The following is a 23,537-nucleotide window of genomic DNA, read 5'->3' as shown; positions in this document are numbered from 1 at the left end:
AAGCGACCAACTTTCAGAAGAGCAGATATGTCCTAAACCACGTGGTTTCGTTATAGTAGAATTATATCGTTGAAAGTAAGAAAGCAGACAATGAAAGGGGATGAGGGGCTCGTTATAAATATGAGAGAAGCCAACAGCCACAGAAACCAAGGGGCACAGGGGATTTTCAATTTGTTTACTTATTTTGTGGTGTTGATCAATTTTTAATATTACTTAATATGTTATCGCTTAAAGCTAATTGATTAGAAAAGCAGAAGAAAAAAACAACCACATGCCGCCGGTGGGATCCGAGTTATTTTGCTTTGTTTTTTTACTGTTCAAAAAGGAACCCAAATGTATATCATTGAAGATATTACTCTATTCTAGTGTTATGCACTAGGGTCACCACTGTTTCGTAGAGGCGTTCGGCGATTTTGCTTCAAACTTGTCTTAGGTCGTGTGCCCTTTTGGCGGCTAATTTGTAGCTGGCTCAGATTATTTGATTCGGACGATATCCACAATATGAAGTGCGATTAAGACAGTTGCAATATTAAAAACTAATTCAGAAAAGCACGTACATCACCAGTGACCAACTTCGTCTCCCTTACAAATGTCCTTGCTGTAGAGCGGAGCTCCCACACCGCAGTGCTTGGAGAACTCGTCCAGGCACTTCTGGGGCAGCGAATCTTTCCTTGCCTCCGAGGCCCACAGGATGCACTCTGACGACCACAGGACAAAAAGTAGCTTTTAACAATTATGGATCCGTACACATCGCTGAGTCAGAAGTGTTTTCTTCGCATTTTAAGGAGCAATTTGTGGCTAGAGAAGTATCGAGTTCTAATGGCTTGAGCTCTAACAACTTTTCTAGATTTACATGTTACTAGCCTTTCGATAAATGTACCACGAAATTTAAAAAGGAATGTCTCAATGAAAGCAAATAAAAATATTTGGCTCAACTGAAAAACACGCGTACAAGAATATGCGCACAGAGGGATAGCCCTAAACAAGCGCTGGGGACAACTTCATGCAGCTTGGTTTGAGTAAATTTGGATTCAATGGCTGTTTGTGGCTGGGTTAATTATTGCTCTGAGATAAAATAGCAACGATGCATGGGAAATTTGTGAATGCTCCGTGAAAACCTGTAAAAAATTCCGTAATCTTTCATTCTAACCGAATGCACCGTAGCCCAGCGTCTACGATCTGCGAGCAATATTCATCTGGGCGTCCCCGCCGCGGTGGCTCAGTGGTTACGGCGCTCGGCTGCTGGCCCGAAAGACGCGGGTTCGATCCCGGCCGCGGCGGCTGAATTTCGGTGAAGGCGAAATTATAGAGGTCCGTGTACTGTGCGATGTCAGTGCACGTTAAAGAACCCCAGGTGGTCGAAATTTCCGGAGCCCTTCACTACGGCGTCTCTCATAGCCTGAGTTGCTTTGGGACTTTAATAAACCAAATCATCTGGGCGTCATCGCAGTTCCCTTCTAAAGATAGCAAAAGCGCGAATACCCGTATTCCATTTGTGAGTTTTTTCCACCTTTTAAAATTTTGTTTACTGTTAACAGTCCGCATTTCAGATAACAGCCTGCTAATCTCTGAAGAAAAGTCTACTCCGATATTTCCTTTGTGTTCCTTTAAATTCGCCTTTGAAGAGAAAACCGGTATCAGAAACGAAACAATCTGATAATGCAAAAAAAGAATGAGGCTGACAATGGCATGATACATCAGGGGCGTCGATTTGTTCAACAAACATCAGATCAGGCGCTCGGAAAAGGACTCCGTTTTTTCTGTTTTCTGAACAGTGGTTTAGCCTAGCCTCCAAGATTAGCATCCAAAAAACTACGTCGGCACTCCGCAGAGTACTCGCCAGAATCTGTAGATGATTCCTACAGTTCTACTTTACTTTTTCTCCTTCATTATCTCGTAAACGCTCCGTTTTCAGTGAAAGTAGGGTTTTTTACTTAGAATGTGGTAATACAAACATACAAGCTAAATGTAACGTTAGCTCAGTTTCCCTTTAAGCTCAAATTAGGGCTTTCTGCAGGCGTTTCAGTGACCTGTACCAATAGTCTACTGTATGTTCACTTCCGTGTGGTTAGGGATGCAGAATTTCTGCACGAAAGCCGTCGTTTAATGAAAAGCACTCCAGTGGCTAGCATGCCTTAACGCTGCTACGAGCGCTAGTTGCACCAAATATATTTGTGACGCCGTGGGAACATACGAACGAACACTTTGACACGCCCAGCAAGCTTGAGGATACACGTGTACTTAGCGCGACTGCCACCAACCACCTAAAACTCTTCTGGCATTTTTTAATGCGGGAGGATTATAGGGCTCTGTCGCGTTCAAGAAGAAGGATCGAGTCAGCAAAAAGTGTCCGCAGTTTTGTTCCTACAATTACGCCATTCTCTTAAGATGAAGTTGTGAAAGTGTGGTTGTGATAATGTGTGATAAAATGTTGCTGTGGAAAAATTTTGGTTGATGAGGTGCACTTAGTGAATTGATAAAACGCGAAAAAACGCGAAATAGCAAAAAAAAAAGCCATGCACGTCGATATATTACACGGACGTCAGAACAGCCATGAACGTCGATATAGTATGTGGACGTTTTGCTTTCACATTGCTCTAATATGGGTGGCCATAGTGATCTGAAAGTCTTTATTGTTTAGTACACCCCATTGATGTCATACGGCAGTCAGCCGTAGTCTAGAGGGGTGGAGCAATCATTTCCAAGTCATTTTCTTTGCAGCGCAAACGCAGTGTAAGCCATTACCGTGAAAGTGGTTAATGTACAGTGTACTCACGCTTTCCCTCGTAAGGCATCTCGAGGACTCCGCAAGTCTCATAGTCCGTGTAGTAGAATTTTCCAACCTCGGGTTTTGCGTCCTCTGTAAGCACACAGAAGAGATGGGTGGTAGTTCGCCGGGGGAGTTGTAGGTTATAGTTTTCACGGTAGGGCACACATGGGTGTTGAAGTGCAAACATAGAACTAAAATAACTTTAAATAGGCTTCCTCTTGCGCATTTCAGTTTCTAGAAGTGATGCTTAACAAAACATACTAATATACTTGCCTATGCAGAATTCGTAACTTCCAACTGCTCAGCGAGTTGCGTCTTCACCTACTACGTCGCAGTCGGTGGATGTATTCACGCACGAACCCTCGTTTAAACGCAAGCTTCAGTTAAGTGATCCTCTGCTTTCCAGACAGGCGACGATGTGACCAATTTTGCCTAGAGCCCTGCCAGTTTTCTGGTTTTGACTCGCACCGATCTCATTCCTAATAAGCGCCGAAATGTTTTAAACGCAAAGGTTGGTCAACTAACGTCGTCTTCAGGACCCCGTCCTCAAACTGTCCTTAAACCAGAATAACAAAATTTACCTAAGCTTAGCCAGAACCATCATAGAAAGCTTTGCTCATGTAAATATTTGTGAATAAAATTGGCATGATCTGCTCATGTTGCGTGGAAACGTTTAACTCTAGTCTCCTCAAGGTTTTCAGCCCTGTTTAATGCATGTCAAAAGTATTTTCTTTTTGATTACTACAAAGGCTTGAGCAGCCAGTGGAGCTGACGAATTTAACCTTTGTAAACGCGGTACTAAGCTTCTTTTAAAGACAAAAATTCCAATTCACTTAGCCTTCTAAAATAACCGCGAAAAAAAATTTTGCTACATGTACAATGACTAGGAATTTTCTTGCATGTTTCATTTTTGGAACTTTGGCGTTCTCTGTTTACAGGACACTAATGACGTCTGTAGAAGCTTTTATGGTCTATAATTTGCGAATTTCTTCGTATTTTCTAAAGGCAAGATTACAACTACCAGCGACGTCTTCGAGAATTTATACAGCTAATTAAGAATATAGACACGATGAATAATACCATTTTCTTTCACTGCGGCAGCTTTATCACAACCAGTGTTTCAGAAGGCGTGGTAGGCAGGAAAGCATTTCTTGAGCACTAGGTTTTCTTTCCTCTGATCTTTTAACTCTCCTCTATCTGCACGTGGCAGCGGTGGTGACTTGGCTCGAGCCAGTAGGCAGGCCCGTGTAATTTCCTTTTCATCCTTCTCTCAGTCACAACAACAACAGGTTTTGTACAGCACAACTATCACATACAAGTCCAGCGGCTACCCACGCATAGCTCTGTTTTGTGATCACGTGACCATCCTCTGCACGTGCCTCTCGCTGACTTCACTATCGTCAGGTGGAGTGCATTAGGGGGAGGGGTGCGTGACGAAGCCATGCATGCGCCCCGCCCCAGAAGCACAGCTGATCGGCACAATATTGGAAATGTATTGGCAATACCTGGCTCAACAAAAGACCCGACTGAAGCCATTCATTTCTGACATTGGGCCGTCTACCTGTGCTGGTTTGGCGCCTTTCTCTTCGTGCACTCTTTGCCTTCATCGGGTAGAACTCATGTCGTGAAGCGCCTCAAACGCTTCGAAACGCATTTCAGACACACACAGCATGTTGCCGAGAGGTGGGAGCCCGAAGATATACAGCAGGTCCCACACACGTAGCGTGCGATTTGTACGCTGCCCACGAACCCGCTGCCCGATAGCTGCCACAGATCTGTGCCCCCCCCCCCCGCGCCCCCCCCCCCTGAGACAGCGTTCTTACCTGCGACGTAATTCCGGGCTCTAACACAGGAGTATCATCTTGAAATTAGCTGCTGTCAAACGCCAATGTTCCAAAGGAGGAATATTTGCATAAAACTCACAGACAGTGAAAGAGGCACAGGCTTTAGTTATTTATTTTCATTTCAGGCAATCACGAGCTATTTCTCATTTGTTCTGTTTTGTTCATTTGGATATTTTTTTTCCTACTCCACAAGAACTCGTCTGTGAGAAGGCACGAACTACAATCGTGCAACGTTAATAATTTGAGCTCTTCAAATATGCAAATAATAAATATTATAGTTTGGATGTTTTCAGCAATCATCTTCAGTATGCGGGAACAAAAACTAGGAAAAGGAATGTTTCGAAAATGAATAAAATAAAATTTAGTTTTTACGTTGCAGTTTTCGGTCATTGGCATTTGCCAATGTTCCAGTTTTCGGTCAACATTTACAAACACCTCGAAGAAAAAAGTGAAAGCATTGTTTGCACTATAGATTGCTATATTCAGGTAAGCTAATGAATGTGGCAGGAAGGCCGTACACAGAGCGCAACATTATTTTATTTCATTATCGTAATCCTCTCGTTCTCCTTTGTTAATGTAAAAAGCAGCGATGAAGGCACGGCGTTCTCATCTTAGGCCCATTCAAACTCACAATCATAATTGTACGTATTCGCTGTCAGTTTGAAACTCACCTTAAAACTCGAGCGACATTGTTACGTGACATTGGACCTTGCTTCCATTTACAGTATAGTGTCATGCTAAGCGATTCAAATCAGGAGTACATATGTTTATGCGAGGGCTGTTGCTTATTGAGAGCAACAGAGCATCGCAGAAAGTCAGGGGCCACAGTTTTAAGTACTTCCTCAAAAACATGGTATAAATATTAGGGTAGGGAACTGAAGCTCCTCCACCGCATTCGCTGCTCACACCAGTGATCAGGCTCCCGCATCATTATCGCCATCAACTGTGATACCACCATTATTAAGCGAGTTTTAGCGAAAATATTTTAAACTTCTTTTCAGGTGCTTCATGGCAATATTTTCTGACACCCGACTAAACGCAGAAGCAATTGCGAGATATTCTGCAAATCATGCATGTCAGATGTTACGTAACGACTATACTTGTACCGTTATCCAGTACTCTTTCTTCGGGTCAGGCAGTATATTCTACCCTGATTAGCGTTCTCCTCATTATGCTGCCCACATTTAGTCTTCGTATGCTACACATGGCTGCTACAAGGTAGCTACGTTTTAGTCAGATTTGTTCTTTACATTGAGACATCTGCGTCTTGGCAAAATACGCTGACATATTTTAGAATCAGAATCATGTTTATTCAACATCATGTCGATGTTGGGTGCGTCGACAAAAAGCCAGTGAAAGGCTTTACGAGGCTGACGCACCCCACGGAGGCATTGCAGTGGTACACAAACTTCAGAGCACTTTCGAAGAACAAAGGAGCATACAAACAAACAAAATAAATAACAGATTTGGCATTAGCTATGCATCAATTCGGACTCCTTGTTTAATTGATGCGGGAAAGTGTAGCTCAGCATTTGATAGCCGTAATTGGTTATCATCCTAGGCACATTTGAAAGTTCTTACCTGATCCTTCCATGTACAAGAAAGTGTCGGGGCTACTTCCATCTGCGATGTAGAACGCAATGGTCTTCCTGCAGGAAATACAAAAAAAATTTAATGCAAGAGCCCTTTCTGACTGTCATAATCTGTGGTCATTGTTATTTGCTACATTTGACTAACAGGTAAAAAACTTTATTCCAAACAAGAACAAGCAACGAATTCCAGTTACTCTGTGTATTTGTAATCCAGATGTGCAGGCCAACAATTGGGAAGGCTTCGTGTGCCATGAAGACAAGCCCTAGCGCATGGCAACCACCGGACGTGTCATGAGATACATCGTATAAAATTCCACTGTTGCACTGCTGCTTTGGAGTGGCTTCGGAACACTCGAATAACCTAACTTATTTCAACCTGAAAAGATCAACTAACACCTGTGTTCAGTGCGCATCATATGCATCCTGTTATTCCTGTAAGAAGGCTCCTGTCACTTTAAACTGCTTCTGTGAATGAGTCCGCAGGATCTGTGGGAGACTCACAAAGAACCTAAACAATCAGAATTTTGCAAGTCTCCAATCACTTGCGTGACAAATAAGCAGATGTTCATTTATTTTTGGTGGGAACTCTAGATCGCAGGCGGTCAAAATTATTAAATAGTTGAGTCGCGTCATTATTCTTAATATTTCATGTCCCTGAATTTTTAATCTTATTTAATTCAATGCTTTCTGCTTGCTGTGGCCCTTATACATAATGCTTTTTATTATCTATGCATATTCTTCGTTAGCCATGAGAGATACGCCAGTATCGTCTTTGCGAGTGTATTGTACTGCTATGCAGGCGTTATGTATGTAAAAGATCCACTAAAAGACTATTAGTTTCTGAAATTATCTTGTCTATTCCTATCTAGCTTTAAGGGCAAGAATATGTTTAAACCTGAAGGTTCAGAACATCGAAGGGGAGCCTAATTTTGGCATTTTCCGAATCGGCATCGTGATTCGAAATAACGATGGTGAAAGGAGTGCCCCTGAAAGCTTGCTAAGTAAGTTTTTTCGCCTGTCAGACTTAGAAAATGACGTATTTCGAATTTTCAGTGCAGCAAATACAGACGCAGTTTCCATTTCTTAAGATGTGGAAGTGAATGGGATTTCGTAAGCGATACCAAGAGCAGCGGCACCATTTTATAAATTGGCGATATGGGAAAGCCGATTCGACCAGATTTCAAGAGCGCAATTTTTATGCCCGTTATATAAAAATAAAATATCGATTCAGTGGAAGCCAGCAGTCAGTATATACGACTTAACGAGCTCCTCATTTAGTTTCTCTTGTCTGCTCAATATCGATTCTGATGATTTTAAGACTGAACACGGATTCGATGTTAACAGCCTTCATTTTGATAATGATAGTGAATTTTATGGCGCGAGGGCACCTGCGGCCAAAGAGCGCCATACACAAGGTATTTGCTTCTACTCAAGGTGGTGTCAAAGACCCATTTCCCAAGCAGTGCTCCCTGAATAAGCCGAGAACCAGGCCAGGGGAAGCATGTACCCACTGTATCACCGGTGAGTACCCGGTGGCACTGGGGATCGAACCGCACACCTCCCGAATGCCAGGCGGATGCCCAACCACTAGGCCACCGCTGCTTTCAGCCTTCAGTTTAGCAACATAACGTTGCGCTATAAAAAATTAGTCTCTTGATTAGTTCAGTCCAGTTGACCACTCATCTTGTAAATGCATTCTATCACTCGCTTACTCTCCGTCTTTCTGTGCAATCCGCATGCAATGACCTCAATGACGTATTTCTACCGCTTTAAAAAAAATCTTTTTGTATCTAAAAATCACCAGGTGTATACATATACAAGACTGATATGATAAGAATTTTTTACGGCCATATCTTTTATTCATTTCAAACTTGGCTTCTGAGCTGCTTATGAGAATAATACATGCCAGCTCTAGCAACTTTCAACTAGGATCTTCAACATAGTGCTAATATATTATGATATACAATTTATCAAAACGTATCATCTCGTCTCTAAGGATAAAACACTACACATTGTTTTACTGACAATTTTTGCTTCACAATAAAAAATGGCTGGGGCTTAACTTGGTTAAGCCTGGAGAATGCGAAGCATCATCGTGTCGCGTAATTTGGAGGCGCAAAACCACAGCGACGGCGCGAGGTGGGCCCCCGTTTCTCCACTGTCGTGACGTCATCGTGTCACGTGGTGTGACGTCATGTATCACGTGATTTGGAGGCGCACAACCACAGCGACGGCGCGAGGTGGGCCCCCGTTTCTCTACTGTCGTGACGTCATGTATCACGTGATTTGGAGGCGCATAGCACGGTGAAGGGCTGAAGTGGTAGCTAAAGTAGTATGCTTCGCATAAAACGAACTCTGGACATTGTAATCATTTAACTTGCCACGGTGGCCGTGTGGCTTTGCCGTTCGGCTGCTGATTCCAAGTTCACGGGGTCGAGTCCAAGCCGCGGAGGCCACAGTACAGTGGAGGGAAAAAATGGCTGAGGCTTAGCTAAGGTTAAGCCTAGTCAGATGCGAAGCATATTGGTGGCTAGGCTTGGTAATACATGGCTTTCCTTGGTTGCATACTTGGTCATTTTAATACAACCACTAGAAGCCTTCGTCGCGGGGAAAGACAACGGCATGGCTACAGCGGAACGCCGACTAACCCCGAGACACGCGTTGGGTGAGCGCCTGGATTGCCACGGAAGCCGCGTCTGCCTGCCCGGTGGAGCGAGCGTTTCACCTACACCGAGTGTGAACGCGCGTTCGAAATGCGCGGGAATGCCGCTCGAAGACATTCCGGCGTCTGTGCGATGGCATCGTTCTCCCTCTCCCAGCGCGTGACGGCGATCTGTCGTGACGTCATGTGTCACGTGGTATGTCACGTGGTGTGACGTCACTGTACCACGTGGTCTGCACGGCGTGCAACCACAGCGACGGCGCGAGGTGGACCCCCGTCTTCCTCTGTCGTGACGTCATGTGTCACGTGGTATGTCACGTGGTGTGACGTCACTGTACCACGTGGTCTGCACGGCGTGCAACCACAGCGACGGCGCGAGGTGGACCCCCGTCTTCCTCTGTCGTGACGTCATGTGTCACGTGGTATGTCACGTAGTGTGACGTCACTGTACCACGTGGTCTGCACGGCATGCAACCACAGCGACGGCGCGAGGTGGACCCCCGTCTTCCTCTGTCGTGACGTCATGTGTCACGTGGTATGTCACGTGGTGTGACGTCACTGTACCACGTGGTGTGCACGGCGCGTAACCACGGCGAAGGGCTGTAGTGTACCTCTAGTAATATGCTTCGCATAAAAACAAAAACGCATTACGTTTTGTGCAATGTCACCCTTATAAAGAAACCTACGACAGCGCCCGTCCTATCCTGCATATTCATTCGGGACGGTAAAGCCCACAGCTTACTGTTATTTGATGTGTTTATTAATACACTGCAGGCCAAGACGCAGCATAAACTAAAATCATGAACTGCGAAGAGCCTATTTTACTGCATTAACAATAATTACTCTGGATTCGAACCAAGCGCAATTTTAGGAGAAAATGCAAAAGTAGACTCGTCGTGTGCCTTTGGAATCCAGAAGGAAGAATTTCACAAAGAAATATAGCTTTAACATGTGGAGTTTGTATATTGCAACCAACATGCATTTTCGCTAAACAAGATGGCGAGTGGGGCCATTTTCACTATTCTTCATGCGATGAAGCATGAAGTAGGAGGGTCATCTAAAGAAGGAAGGCGCCGAACAATAACTCGTATCGCCGTCTTCCTTGTTGTTTTCGCTGTCCTGGCACTTGCTTAGCTTCAAGATGGAAGCGAATTTTCAAGGTGCTGTTTGGGGCATTATAGCTTCAATTTCTTATGCGCCGCAAAACCCAACACAAGGAATAGCAATCACGGAAAACTCCTAAGACGACTGGACAAAGCATTGTCTCCGATGATATCTTGTACTTTGAAAGCAGAAACTTACTTGGGACTATTATGATGGCCCTTTAAAAGCCAGATATATTCGCCCTTCTTGGCATCCTTGTCAAACCACGCTCTCTTAGCCGTCAGGCATTCGTATATGGTGTCATTATTACTGTCAGAAATGGCAACGGCGAACGGAAATTTCTCGAATATCTGCGTGAGGGAAAAGTACAAGTGTAAGAGAATGTAAAAACAACAATACTCAAATTCTGATAAAACAGTCATGCTATAACGATTGATAATCGAAAGTTTCTGGCGGAGAAGCAATTCTGAGGCATATGAGTGGCTCTGTACCAGAGGAATGCTTTGAAAATATTTTATAAATTATTAAAACTTTCAGATATTTTATTATGAATCGGTGCCTTGTATTCACAAAGCAACCATCAGTATTGAAGCTTTCCTGAGATTCACTGTTTGGTAATATTCTAAATAGAGGCGCAGATTGACAATATATATATATATATATATATATATATATATATATATATATATATATATATATATATATATATATATAAAGTAAGTTTGGAGAGTCACATTCATAAACTTATTAACACATATATTCAACGTTTCGACCGTGCAGTGGTATTTCTCAAGAATGACCATACATCACATGGACGCGCCCTCTTATAGCATTGAACTTGGCACACGCGGGGCTTGAAAAAAAAGAAAGAAAAACTTGAGGGGAAAAAGAAGCACTGCAGAGAGACCAACGCCAAGATTGGGGAGAAGAGGCGTCGCGTACGCACGAACCGAGTGCACGGACACATGAGGTGAGAGAGGAGGGAGGCCGGGCGGGCACTTGGATAGTTCGAGGGAGAAAAAAAGAAGCGAGAGCGGGTTAACAACAGAAAGGAAGGGATATATATATATACATATATATATATATATATATATATATATATATATATATATATATATATATATATATATATATATATATATATATATATATATACACACACAAAAGTCTTCATATATTTCATATCATCATCATCAGCCTGACTACGCCCACTGCAGGGCAGAGGCCTCTCCCATCTCTCACCAATCAACCGTGTTCTTTGCCAGCTGCGGTCACCATATCCCCGCATATTTCGTAATCTCATCCTGCTACGTTTGCCTTCTCTTGGAATCTACTCCGTTACCCTTAAGGACCAGCGGTTATCTTTCCTTCGCATTACATGCCCTGCCCAAGCCCACTTCTTCCTCTTGATTTCAACTAGGATATCATTAACGCGCGTTTGTTCTCTCACCCACTCCGCCCGCTTGCGATCTCTTAACGTTACACCTATCATTTTCTTTCCATAGCTCGCTGCGTTGTCCTTAACTTAAGCTGGACCCACTTTGTTAGCCTCCACGTTTCTGCCCCATAGGTGAGTACCGGTAAGATACACCAGTTGTATACTTTTCTCTTAAGGGATATTGGTAAACTGCCATTCATGATCTGAGATAACCTGCCATATGCGCTCCACACCATTCTTATTCTTCTAGTTATTTCCCTCTCATGATCTGGATCAGCTGGCACTACCTTCCCTAAATAGTCTTATTCTCTTACTACTTCCAGCACCTGGCTACCAACTGCGAACTGCTGTTCCCTTGCTAGGCTGTTGAACATTACTTTGGTTTTTTGCATGTTAATTTTTAGCCCCACCGTTCTGCTCTGCCTGTCTAATTCATTGATCATGCTTTGCAGTTAATGTCGTGAGTGACTTAGCAAGACAATGTCATCAGCGAATCGCAAATTACTTAGGTATTCTCCATTAACTCTTATCCCCAACTGTTCCCATTTCAGGCCCGGGAATACCTCCTGTAAACAGGCAATGAATAGCATAGGCGAGATAGTGTCTCCCTGCCTGACACCTTTCCTTATTGGAATTTTATTGCTGACTTTATGTAGAACTATAGTAGCTGAGCAATCGTTATAAATATCTTCCAATATTTTCACATAACACTCCTCTACACCCTGATGCCGCAATGCCTGCATGACTGCTGAGGTTTCCATAGAGTCGAATGCTTTCTCGTAATCAATGAACGTTATATATAGGGGCAGGTTATATTCTGCGCATTTTTCTATGACCTGATTGATTGTGTGAATGTGGTCCATTGTCGAGTATATATTTCACACACACACACACACACACACACACACACACACACACACACACACACACACACACACACACACACACACACACACACACACACACACACACACACACACACACACACACACACACACACACACACACACACACACACACACACACACACACACACACACACACACACACACACACACACACACACACACACACACACACACACACACACACACACACACACACACACACACACACACACACACACACATCTATATATATATATATATGAAGACTTTTGTACATTAGAACAATTGCTTGCCGTTTAATTTAATTTAATGAGTCTTCATATATTTTTGCGTATATATATATATATATATATATATATATATATATATATATATATATATATATATATATATATATATATATATATATATATATATATATATATATATCTTCTGCCCCAGCAATGCGTAAGCCTGCCTTCAATAACTGTTCAGACGAGTAAAGCTTCCACTGGAGGCATAGTGTATCCCCGTTTTTTACATGTGGTGTAACCGGCCTATCTTACATACATACACTGTCGATGAGATAAAGAACGATGAAGAACACGCAGGGAGCTTCACAAAGCGATGGCTGACTGTCTAACGTACACATGAAAACTCCATAAACGGCGACAAGGGATGTTTAATTCTCCGCATGGAACGCGTGCATTGTGTTATTTTCCCTGTAACGACAAAGGACGGCCACATTTAGTCAACAGTCTACTATAAGAATTTTTGATGTACCGTTCAGGCACACCGAATGCATCTTATATTTCAAAACGGTAATGAATACAAGATTTTATTAAATGATCAATACCAAAATATGGGAAATTGGTTAAACGCCACTGTCTCCTTACCACTGTAATTCATCACGATCTCTAAGCATGAGCTGCTTAGGGCACCTTGGATATATTACACGAAACATTAATTCCTGAGTGTAGAACTACTGCTCCCACATCATATCCAAAATTCTTCTATGCAAATGCACAGAGTCTTACGGCAAACTCAGACATTAGGGAAACTTGCCTGCTGCTTGCACTGATTATTCCTGCGGCTATCGCGTCGTCAGTTTGCGTGCGTTGGATGTAATTTTATCTGGGCTTGAAATTATTTTCAGCGGCTTATAATCACGAGGAAGACAAAAATATGCTTAGTGGTGTTGGGCAGTACGGTGGCCTCATATGGGACAAGAATGTCCGGAGGTGATGGCGTTCAACTTTTTAAATTTTGTCTTATCTAAAGAAACATGACTTCAAAAAAAACCGCCGAACGTAGTTGCAATCGTATTAGCGCTGTAAAGAGCCGGATTCTAAATTTTTACTAGGACCACGTAAGTATGGAGTAAAAAGTTTATATGCGGCTAATCGCACTTTTAAATTAGAAGGGGCGTCACGCGTATGGACAAAGTTTCTTCCAAGATGTATTGCAAGAAATTTCTTTGCAGACGGCGACAAGATAAAAAATTTTTTGAAGAAATCGAGCAGGGTCGGGCGAGAATTCTGGTGCGTTTGGCGTGGAATAAACCTACTGGGAGTTCGACCGAGAGCCTGGCACCCCATCCTACTATCGCTACACGAGACGCCCCCTTGTCGCCCGCTTTTCTTCTGCCACAGCAATGTGTACTGCTGCCTTCGCAACAAATTTTGTGGAGCCGCGTAATGCTCCCACTGGCGGCATAGTCTATACACCTTTGTTTCGTGTGGCTCAACAGGCGCATCTATTCCTATGTAGAATACGTTTAGCAGAGTGCGGCAGCGACGACGATTTTCATGATGCCGGGTTTTCCCCCTTTATTTTTTAGTGTGGCATTTAAAATTATGTCTGCTTCTCACGCAGTCACTACGTGCACTCAAAAAAAAAGAGCGCCATATGATATCACTGCAAATCTAGTTCATGTGGATGTGTAGTCACGCCGCATTCTATATAACTGTGAGCGTGGTGTAGACTCGTTTTTGGTCAACGCCGACTGGGGCGAAAATTTCCGCTTCGGAAGCGATCCCATACGTTGGTCGCGGGCTTCCTAGAACCGAATCTAAAAGTAAATAAATATCTATACAAATTACAATTGATCTCCAGCCCTCCACAATGCATAGCCAATATTTGAACTAACCATTAAAGAGGGTTCATTATTCCATACTTGTGACTGAATCCTCGATAGTGCCAACCGCGTCCTCACATTATCAACTATAAGTGCTGACACGATTAATATGGATTATTTTGTATTCGGAATTAAATAAATTCGTTGATAAGCTGCTAACATGTCACTAGAATATTAGACAGGCAAAAGCGACAGCTGCCGCAAGACGCTCTCGACGCGACAAAAGGGCAAAATTAATTTGTTCTCTTGCACTATGAGTACTATTTGGCGAGGTTACCTGCCTTCTGCGTTGCTCACACCTCACGAAAGCCCAGCCGCCTACACCAAGGTTTGAGGAGGGTAAATGGCGATTAATGTGATGACAGCCGTAGAGCATGTACGACTTCATTGTATTTTCGGCAGTGATGAAATATTACTGGAGCTCAGCACAATTTGAAAGCCCTGGCGCACGTTGTTGATATTGAAGAAGGTATAGGATTTTTTATAGGGTTTCAGAAGCTTGATCACACCAAATAATTTTTCTCCCCACGCGCAAATTGAACTGAAAACGCAAAGACGTGATCCTTTGCGATAGCTCTTTTACTCAGCTTCATTTCGGTCATTCATTTTTGCTTGCCCTAACACTGTGAAAACGGCGCATCGGCTGTCCGGGCCAGGCTGGACCGCTGTTACTAATAGAAATCCCCCTTAACCAGTGCAGCCAGTGGCACGGAAGGGGACTGAGCGAGCCAACCATAAAGACTGGTTTGTGAAGGTGTACTGCCGTCCATAAAAGCGCAATGGCGGGCTTTAAGAAGAGAAAAAATGCCTTTCCATTTCATTAATGACGGCTTATTGCCGCAGAGGGTCGTGGAACTTGCCATAGGAGCAGATGTCATTGTACTCTACTAGCTTACAGTGTTAGGGCCTGTTTTTCTATTTCTTGTCTTCACAAGTTTTCACAGGTTGTTTTCACAAGCTTTGTTGAATCTGAAAATCAGGCGCTCAAGCCGCTAGAATTATTGGGACATCGACAATGTATTTTGCAAGAAACGAGAAGTATGCTCGAATAGGCGACAGTACTTTCACTCCTTACGACAGTAGTCACGAGAAGTCGACACAGTTTTAACGGCATGCTACATTCCTACCCCCCACATCCTTCCCCGGACATTACCTCGAAGCTGTCTGGTACATCGCTGGCTTCATCAGCCATTGCCAGCGATAGCTGCAGGGCGACACCAAAGAGGAGAGCGAAGCAAATGTGCTGCATGGTTCACTCGACGAGTTGCAGTGGCCGGGCGTGGAAGGTAACTTGTTGCCGGACACTCTATATAATCTCTTTTTTGACCGGAATGCTCTTGGGACGTTGCCATCAAGGGACGAATAAATCAAACTCAGTGCAGTCAAGCTGCCATATCTTAATTACGTGAGTTAAATGGCCTCGAAGGTATGTCCAATAAAATTGTCCATCATATCAGCAGCCTCATTCAATTAAAAACGTATAGTGAACCTCGATATGGCAAAAGGCGGTTCATTGTTTTTAATTCTTGATGGAACAGCGCAAAACATCGGGACAAGAGACAAGCGCTGCGCTTGTCTCTTGTCCCGATGTTTTGCGCTGTTCCATCAAGAATGAATAACCAACATGCCCAAGCTGCTGTCCTGATTGTTTTTAAGTGTCTGCCAGGGATCCGAGGCACTTTCCAAACATTCGTAGCTTATTTCATTAACAGCCAGGCGAGCGCAGTGATCCCGAAGGTAGTTGAATGCAATGGAAAAATGAGAACGCAGTCTCTATAAAAAGTCCTGAGATGTGTCAGGCAGTATATCACGCCTCATGCTCCAAATATTGTTTCCCCGATTTTAGAACTGTAACTCCAGTGACGACGAAATTGTGACAAAAACGTTAGGCGTGCTTCTGTGTTTTCGTAGACTGTCCCCGCTCTTCTACTTTAGAATCGACGAAAAATAAAGTCCTCAAAGAGCTTTTATTTGCTGTTAAAACATGCCTCCAGCATATTTCACATCTGTCAATTACGAAGCACAGCCAACGAGCACTCTGCACAGAAACTCAGAGCGAAAACAAGCTTTTTCAATTTGAAAAAATATTTCTCTCATTCCTCACAGATTAAGGTGCAATTAAAACATTCCTGAAAAAGCGCTTTTGGGGAGGATTTATTGAAAATATTCGGGGCTGTGTAACATATCAACTTAGCAACGCTTTAATATCCCGATTCATCCAAGTTTCTTTTCTATTTTAGTACTGACTTTATTTATTAGTTTCCCTTAAATGGCAAAAACAACTGTTTAAAGCGTTTCGCATCAGAACGTAGTATAAAGCTGTTTTCGTTGTCTGAGGTTAGTGCGTCCGATGAAGAGCGTTATAAAAGCATAGCGTCAGGTACTCATTTTTAAATCGTTTGGTTTATGGGGTTTAACGTCCCAAAGCGACTAAGGCTATGACAGACGCCGTAGTGGAGGGCTCCGGAAATTTCGGCCACCTGGGGTTCTTTAAAGTGCACTGACATCGCATAGTACACGGGCCACTAGAATTTCTTCGCAAAGAAATTCAACCGCCGCGGCCGAGATCGAACCCGCGTCTTTCGGGTCAGCAGCCGAGCACCATAACCACTGAGCCACCGCGGCGGCACTTATTTTTAAATAATCCTCCTAAACAGCACTACGAAATGCCGTCAGGAGGGGAGAAAGCGACGCCTATTGGAACATAATAAATGAAGCAGAACCGAACAGTGTATTGTTCATATGGACGCCTCAGCACACGAACACGCCCGGAAATGAGGTGGCTGCCTCTTATGCTCGAGCCACACTTTTTCAGCGCCTGAGTATGCAACCGTCATACTCTGCTGAAAACTCGCCAAACTTGCTACTATGTCACACGTACATCACAAAATACTATAGGGTGGAGGTTTTCCGATACCTAACAAGAACTCAATAAGGGATAAAAACGAAGAACACATAATTAGGACAATACAAAGTTTGACCGGAATGCCATTGGCAGGCTTCCGCCAAGGGACGTATAAATCGTTCTCAGAGCAGTCCAGCTGCTATGTTTTGATGACATGAGTTAAATGGCCTCAGAGGTACGTTCGATAAAATTGTTCATCTTATCGTGCAGCCTGATTCAATTAAAAATGTTCAAATGTGGCTCATTGCTTTTAAGTGTCTGCCACGTGTCCGAGTCAGTTTTCAGAGGTGCGTTGCTTATTTTATTTACAGCGAGGTGGGTGCAGTGATCCCGAATCACTTAAATGCAATTGAAAATAAGGATGCAGTTTCTATTAAAAAATGTCCTGCGACATTTTGGACAGGAAACGACGCCTGTGGCTCCAGGTATTGGTTCCGCGATTTTACAGTTGGGCTCCCATGGCGACGCAATTGTGACAAAAATGTAAAGCGTGCAGGTGTGTTTTCGCTGATTGTCCCCGCTGTGCTGTTTTAGAATGGACGAAAAATAAAGCTGGCAAACAGCTTTTGTTTGCTGTTATAGCACGCCTCCGGCATATTTCTTCCCTAACAATTGCGCAGTACAGCCCCCAAGCACTTTGAAATTACACTCAGAGCGATAGAAAACCCTTTCAACTGGAAAACTTATTCTCTAATTGCTTCTGCGATTATGGTGCAAAAAAATTACTGCAAATGTACATTCGAAATATTCGCGGTTGTGTGAATATGAACCTAGAAATGTTTTGATATCTTGCTTCCTCTAAGTTTTCTTCCATTTCTGCAATGACTTTATTTAACAGAGTTCCTCCTAAATGTTAAAAGCACTTGTTTTAAGCGTTCCCCACCAGAACCCAGTTTAAAGGTGTTTTCATTTTCTAAGCCCCAGCGTACGCTGAGCAGCGTTGTAAAACCATAGAAGTATGTACTTAGCTTTAAATACTCCTCCTAGACAGCACTACGAAATGTCGTCAGAGGGCGAGAAAGAGATGGCTGCTAGAGCTTATTAAAAGAAGCAGAACCGAAAAATGTATTGTTCAACTGGGCCCCTGAGCACACGAACACGCACGGAAATGAGGTGGCTGAATATGAGGCTCCAGCCAAGCATTTTCCAAGACCTGAGTATGAAGCCGTCATACTCTGTTGACAACCCGTCACACTAGCTACTAAGTCACGCTGACATCACAGAATACTATAGGGTGAACAGAAGAGTTTTTCTTATACCTAACAACGACTAGATAAGGGAGAAAAACGAAGAACACATAATTAGGACCATACAAACTAACGCTCTGAAAACTCCACTTGCTTTGAATAAATGCCACCCTTACAAAAGGATCCGTCCAGGCCCCTTACGTAGGGAGCCTGGCAAAAAGTTTGATATGATATGGCTGTGTCAAAGAAACTTCAACTTGGAGGAGACATTTCACACAACATAAGGTCGCTGGGAGGCCACCCTGTGCAGCGAGGATCCCGCCGTCCAGAAGAACCTAGCGGAAAAGTGACAAGCAGTGCTTCAGGCCATTAAGCACAATGACTGAAACCAACCAAACTTTAATGTCCAACTAAAGGCTTTCCCTCATCCTCCCTTTGGAAACAGCAGCAGCTGAGTCTTTCACACATGCATTGTTATTAGGACCCTTCTCCTCGGCAAGTTCTGAAACGAAATGACGTGCAAGAGTAGAAATTTGTGCCTTGAAGACGTTTACGACTGCCGTGGGGAGCTGCAGGGAAAAGATTTTCATAGCAAACTCGCTGACTAATTGCGTACATGCTCATCTGTTGATCAAGATTCAGTACCCCAATGACGCCTTGCAGATGTCAGTGCGCCTAAGCTTTACACATGTAGTCCGGACACAGATTAGGCGCGTTACAAGTATCTCACGCGAGCGTGGTACCTACAAGGCACTGACAGGAAAGAGAAAAGATGGAAGCGCGCAAGAGAGCATTTGTATGGATAAAGAGAAGTAGAAGTTTATTATTTATTATGTTCTGAAAGGTAGAGGACTTGGCCTCCAGTATGGAAGCTCCAACGTGCGCGCTGAATAGTGAAGAAATCTGCGGAGTTGGTTCGGGCGATTCGAGGTATTGGTAGTTCTGTACACCTCATGCACACAAAGTTTGATTCTGAACATCTGCTATTTATAGATAAAGCCATCCATAAATTGACTTGAACACCAACCGCACCCTTGCACCTGCATCCTTCTGCAGCACGCTTGACCTGTTTCATCGCCTTTGAATGACATGAGGTCAGAAAAACTCTGGCTTGAGAAATCTCAGAGAGAGGCTATCACAAATACTTCTGATGGAAAGGTTTTGGGTTAAAATTGCGGCCAGTTGCATACAGCTGTTAGAACTTTACGATGTGTTAGACCCATGATGAAGAAGATGCAATTTCGAGGGACATGTACAGCAAAAAACAGGTAATGGGGCTTCAAGTAAAACAGACCAGATTGCAAAGGAAGGGAAGCCAGGTGAGGGTCTGCTTTGAAAATGAGACAAGGAAGTTTGTGGCGACATGGTTACTGTAGGTGCTGCAGGCCAATTCTGTTTAGTGGTCAATGGAAGAAGCATTTCTTTTTCAGTAGAAGTAGGCATCTTGATTTTGAATGTGTCAACTGTAGGCACGGTTCATACATGTAATATCATGAGTGCGTCAAGCAGAAAGCACATTTTCTATCCTAAGGCGAAAGCCTTTAATGCCTCATACTGCCGTTAGCAGCCGTGTCGACAGACGCGTCGGCAGCCGTGTCGGCAGATTTGTCCACGTTTCAGCGTCACTACGCGGCGGTTGAATTTCTTTGGAGGAGAAATTCTAGAGGCCCGTGTACTGTGCGATGTCAGTGCACGTTAAAGAACCCCAGGTGGTCGAAATTTCCGGAGCCCTCCACTACGGCGTCTCTCATAGCCTTAGTCGCTTTGGGACGTTAAACCCCAAAAGCCAAGCCAAGCCAGCCAAAGCCTTAAAAAAACTGCGCCGAGGGTGGGAATCGAACCACGGCCTTTGGCATTTGAAGCGGAGACGCTACCACTCCGCCACAAAAGATCAAGGTTCGAGCATGAATAAAGGCGCAACTAGTGAATGCATGGGTTTCATAAATAAAATAAAATTAATAACGAAATAAAATCAAGAAAATAAAAAATGAATTGAAATAAGAATATAAACAAAAATAAGAAGTGAAATAAAAAATAAGATGAAAATAAAATAAAAAATTACAAAAGAAAAGGCGCAAAAATAAAAATAAAAAATACGAAAAAGAAAAAGTAAATAAAAACGAACAGTGCGCCAGGAAACGCTGTCGCCTTGCAGCACTTCAGAGAGCCAAAGTGTCCCCTGAATTTTTTTAGTGACAGCATGACCAGTTGATGGAGGTTGCTGCAATTCAACAATAACTTACTCCTCTGTCACTCTCTCACTGACTGCCTCCCTCGCGCTCGCTCGCTCACTCACTCACTCACTCACTCACTCACTCACTCACTCACTCACTCACTCACTCACTCACTCACTCACTCGCTCGCTCGCTCGCTCGCTCGCTCGCTCGCTCACTCACTCACTCACTCACTCACTCACTCACTCACTCACTCACTCACTCACTCACTCACTCACTCACTCACTCACTCACTCACTCACTCGCTCGCTCGCTCACTCACTCACTCACTCACTCACTCACTCACTCGCTCGCTCGCTCACTCACTCACTCACTCACTCACTCACTCACTCACTCACTCACTCACTCACTCACTCACTCACTCACTCACTCGCTCGCTCGCTCACTCACTCACTCACTCACTCATACAATTGTGCATTTGAGGTGGCTTGGTGGCATGTGCAAATATATCTCTGTCCAATGATCAGCTTTTTATAGATCTCTATGACATGAAAAAATCCTGCCAGACAAGAATAAACGTCATCTCACAAACAGCAAACAGCGGCACTTCGGAAAACTTCTATCCTCGTGATGGACGCGGTATAGGAGTGCTAAAAGGTCTTTTAAAATGTCTAGTGCCAAGCTAAAACGACGGAAAAGTGTGCTCTGCATTACAATGATATAGACAGAGCAACTAATCGCTGCAGTTTCCCGGGGTGAAAAACAGCAGCAGTGCCCCAGAAGCTCAGATGTACACAACAGGTGGCAGCGAGTACCTTGATATTCTTGTTCTTTGGCAGTTTCGGGCAGCAGCCGTTGGTGCCAGGTTAAGTTGCCTTGAATCAGGACCAGTTCATGCTTTATCGGGAGAGTTGCCTTTCTTTTATTTGCCTGAATCAAACGTTTGTAGTACACCAAAAAAGAAAATTCATCACCGCACTGCTCAGTCCTGAAAATGTTGACTTGCCACGTGGTTGGCCAGCTTGTTGCAAGTGAAGAACTGCTTCCGTCCTGAGATTGTGCATGATTAGCCGGAAGCCCCTTTTCTCAAAAGCGCTGCTGATACATGCATGCGATGAAGAAATTCAGCAGTGTGTTTCCTTCATCGACAGCATAACTAGCGTAAAGAGTTGCGTACATGAACAAAGTTGGGTTGGTTTGTTGGGGTTTAACGTCCCAAAGCGACTCAGGCTATGAGGGACGCCGTAGTGACGGCCTCCGGAAATCTCGGCCATCTGGGTTTCTTTAACGTGTACTGACATCGCACAGTACCCGGGCCTCTAGAATTTCCCCTCCCTCGAAATTCGACCGCCGCGGCCGGGATCGAACCCGCGTCTTTCGGGTCAGCAGCCGAGCGCCGTACCCACTGAGCAACTGCGGCGGCCAGCACGAAGAAAGAATGAGCCATCCAATTTACAGCTGATATTTTTTCGAGCCTAGACTGCGCGTATCATAATGCTCGCTACGAAGGGGTTTTAGCATTCTTGAGCACTGTGACACCAAGGGGGCGGGCACACTGGAGGAAATCGACTGACAAAACTGGATACGTATTGCGGCTGATAGGAATCAAACGAATAGTGTCCGACGTAGGAGTTCACTTCACCACACATTCTCCTTGTGCACCATTTCAATTTACGGGCACATTGAGGCACGCATCACGTAATATCCTTCTCTATATTACAAACAAACCTGTTTGCATGAAGGGCATGACTGCACGGGGAAGAAAATCACAATGCCTTCTTGACGTTATTGTTTGCTTGGTTAGATTTGTTCGTAGCTACGCATCGCGCATGCTGATCTCACCGAACATCATGCACCAAGTGACGCCAGCATGGCCCAAGTACCGTAGTAAGGTGCGATGCTATTCTGAGTCATCAGTATGCTAAATCAGAGCGTAAGAGCAAAGCCCGTGTAGCCAGGCCTTGTGCACCGGAAAGACAGGATTTTCGAGCCTGTACTCCTATGGCGTCCAGCGTGGACGACGACAGAAAACCAACACTAAACTGCACAAGCGACAAATTCCACAGAAAATTGTTTATAAGCGCAATCATTTATAGATCTGAAACCGCTGCCACCATCCCTTCACCACAGAAATAAAACCGAAACAAGAAACCACCGATTCAACCAGAATGCATGAAAGATGCAACATGGCCCTACGCGTCGACTCTACGTCTGCAGGAATGTCAGTTAAGCAGTAGTTGCACTAATTAAGACTACGGAAGACAAGATGACTCAGTCCACGCCTCGACGGGATAGCAAAGCCGCTTCGGGCACTTCACTCACCAGCTGATAACAGTCTCTCCTTAAACGTGCGCGACCGGGGAAGTCCAACAAGGACTAGTAAGGCGCGCACGCAGGGCAGCTACCCTCAGCGGAGCCCTGGACTAGAGGAACCGACCCTGATGATAAGATGGAACACTCCATCTGAAGCCGCAAAAAAAAATTGCAAAATAGAGCAAATAAACGTTTTCCACCACCACGGGCAAGGACAGGTGCACTATCAAGCGCTCGATAGCACTGGATGTTATGGGGTCACAGAATCCACTCGCCCTCTTCGCACTTGTTATAATCATGCTCAATTAGTGGCTTTAGGCAGCTTCCAATCTGCCCAAGTAATCCTTTGAGCATGTTAGAGGCAGCAAAAACATGACCCTTTGAGCACACTGCACGAAGTTTTTTTTTTCGCCTTTCCTATCACGCCCTCCAAGGTTGCCTTCCTGGTTAATCACTTGCAGGCAAGGCTTCTAGACCGGAGGGGGGCCAAAAAAGTGACTTTAATATCCACCCGGGGCCTAGTCTTTTTCAGTCACTACGACACG

The 23,537-nt window shown here is 44.1% G+C and overlaps 1 protein-coding gene across 1 annotated transcript; it reads right to left on the bottom strand.

Moving 5' to 3' along the window:
• Window positions 1-558: 558 nt before the first annotated feature.
• LOC149359285 (uncharacterized) lies at window positions 559-15,662 on the bottom strand. The gene is made up of 5 exons (XM_089569007.1): window positions 15,567-15,662; window positions 10,171-10,322; window positions 6,196-6,263; window positions 2,777-2,860; window positions 559-698 (listed from the first exon to the last, which is right to left on the bottom strand). The coding sequence occupies exons 1-5, from the start codon at window positions 15,660-15,662 to the stop codon at window positions 559-561; spliced, it is 540 nt and encodes a 179-aa protein (XP_089425133.1).
• Window positions 15,663-23,537: the final 7,875 nt, after the last annotated feature.

This window comes from Amblyomma mixtum, chromosome 2 (genome assembly GCF_055824585.1).
Source record: "Amblyomma mixtum isolate Tamu chromosome 2, ASM5582458v1, whole genome shotgun sequence".
In the NCBI taxonomy this organism is placed as follows: Eukaryota; Metazoa; Arthropoda; class Arachnida; order Ixodida; family Ixodidae; genus Amblyomma; species Amblyomma mixtum.
Note: the sequence above shows the minus strand (reverse complement) of the source record. Positions and strands in the feature narration are given on the sequence as shown.

What these genes read in the sequence shown, in the direction of transcription:
- LOC149359285 (XM_089569007.1), bottom strand. Translation starts at nt 15,662, where the DNA reads ATGCAGCACATTTGCTTCGCTCTCCTCTTTGGTGTCGCCCTGCAGCTA. An exon ending in GGCCATCATAATAGTCCCAA is followed by an intron (nt 6,264 to 10,170) that starts GTAAGTTTCTGC and finishes TATTTCCTGCAG; the next exon opens with GAAGACCATTGCGTTCTACA. An exon ending in GATGCCTTACGAGGGAAAGC is followed by an intron (nt 699 to 2,776) that starts GTGAGTACACTG and finishes TGTGGTCGTCAG; the next exon opens with AGTGCATCCTGTGGGCCTCG.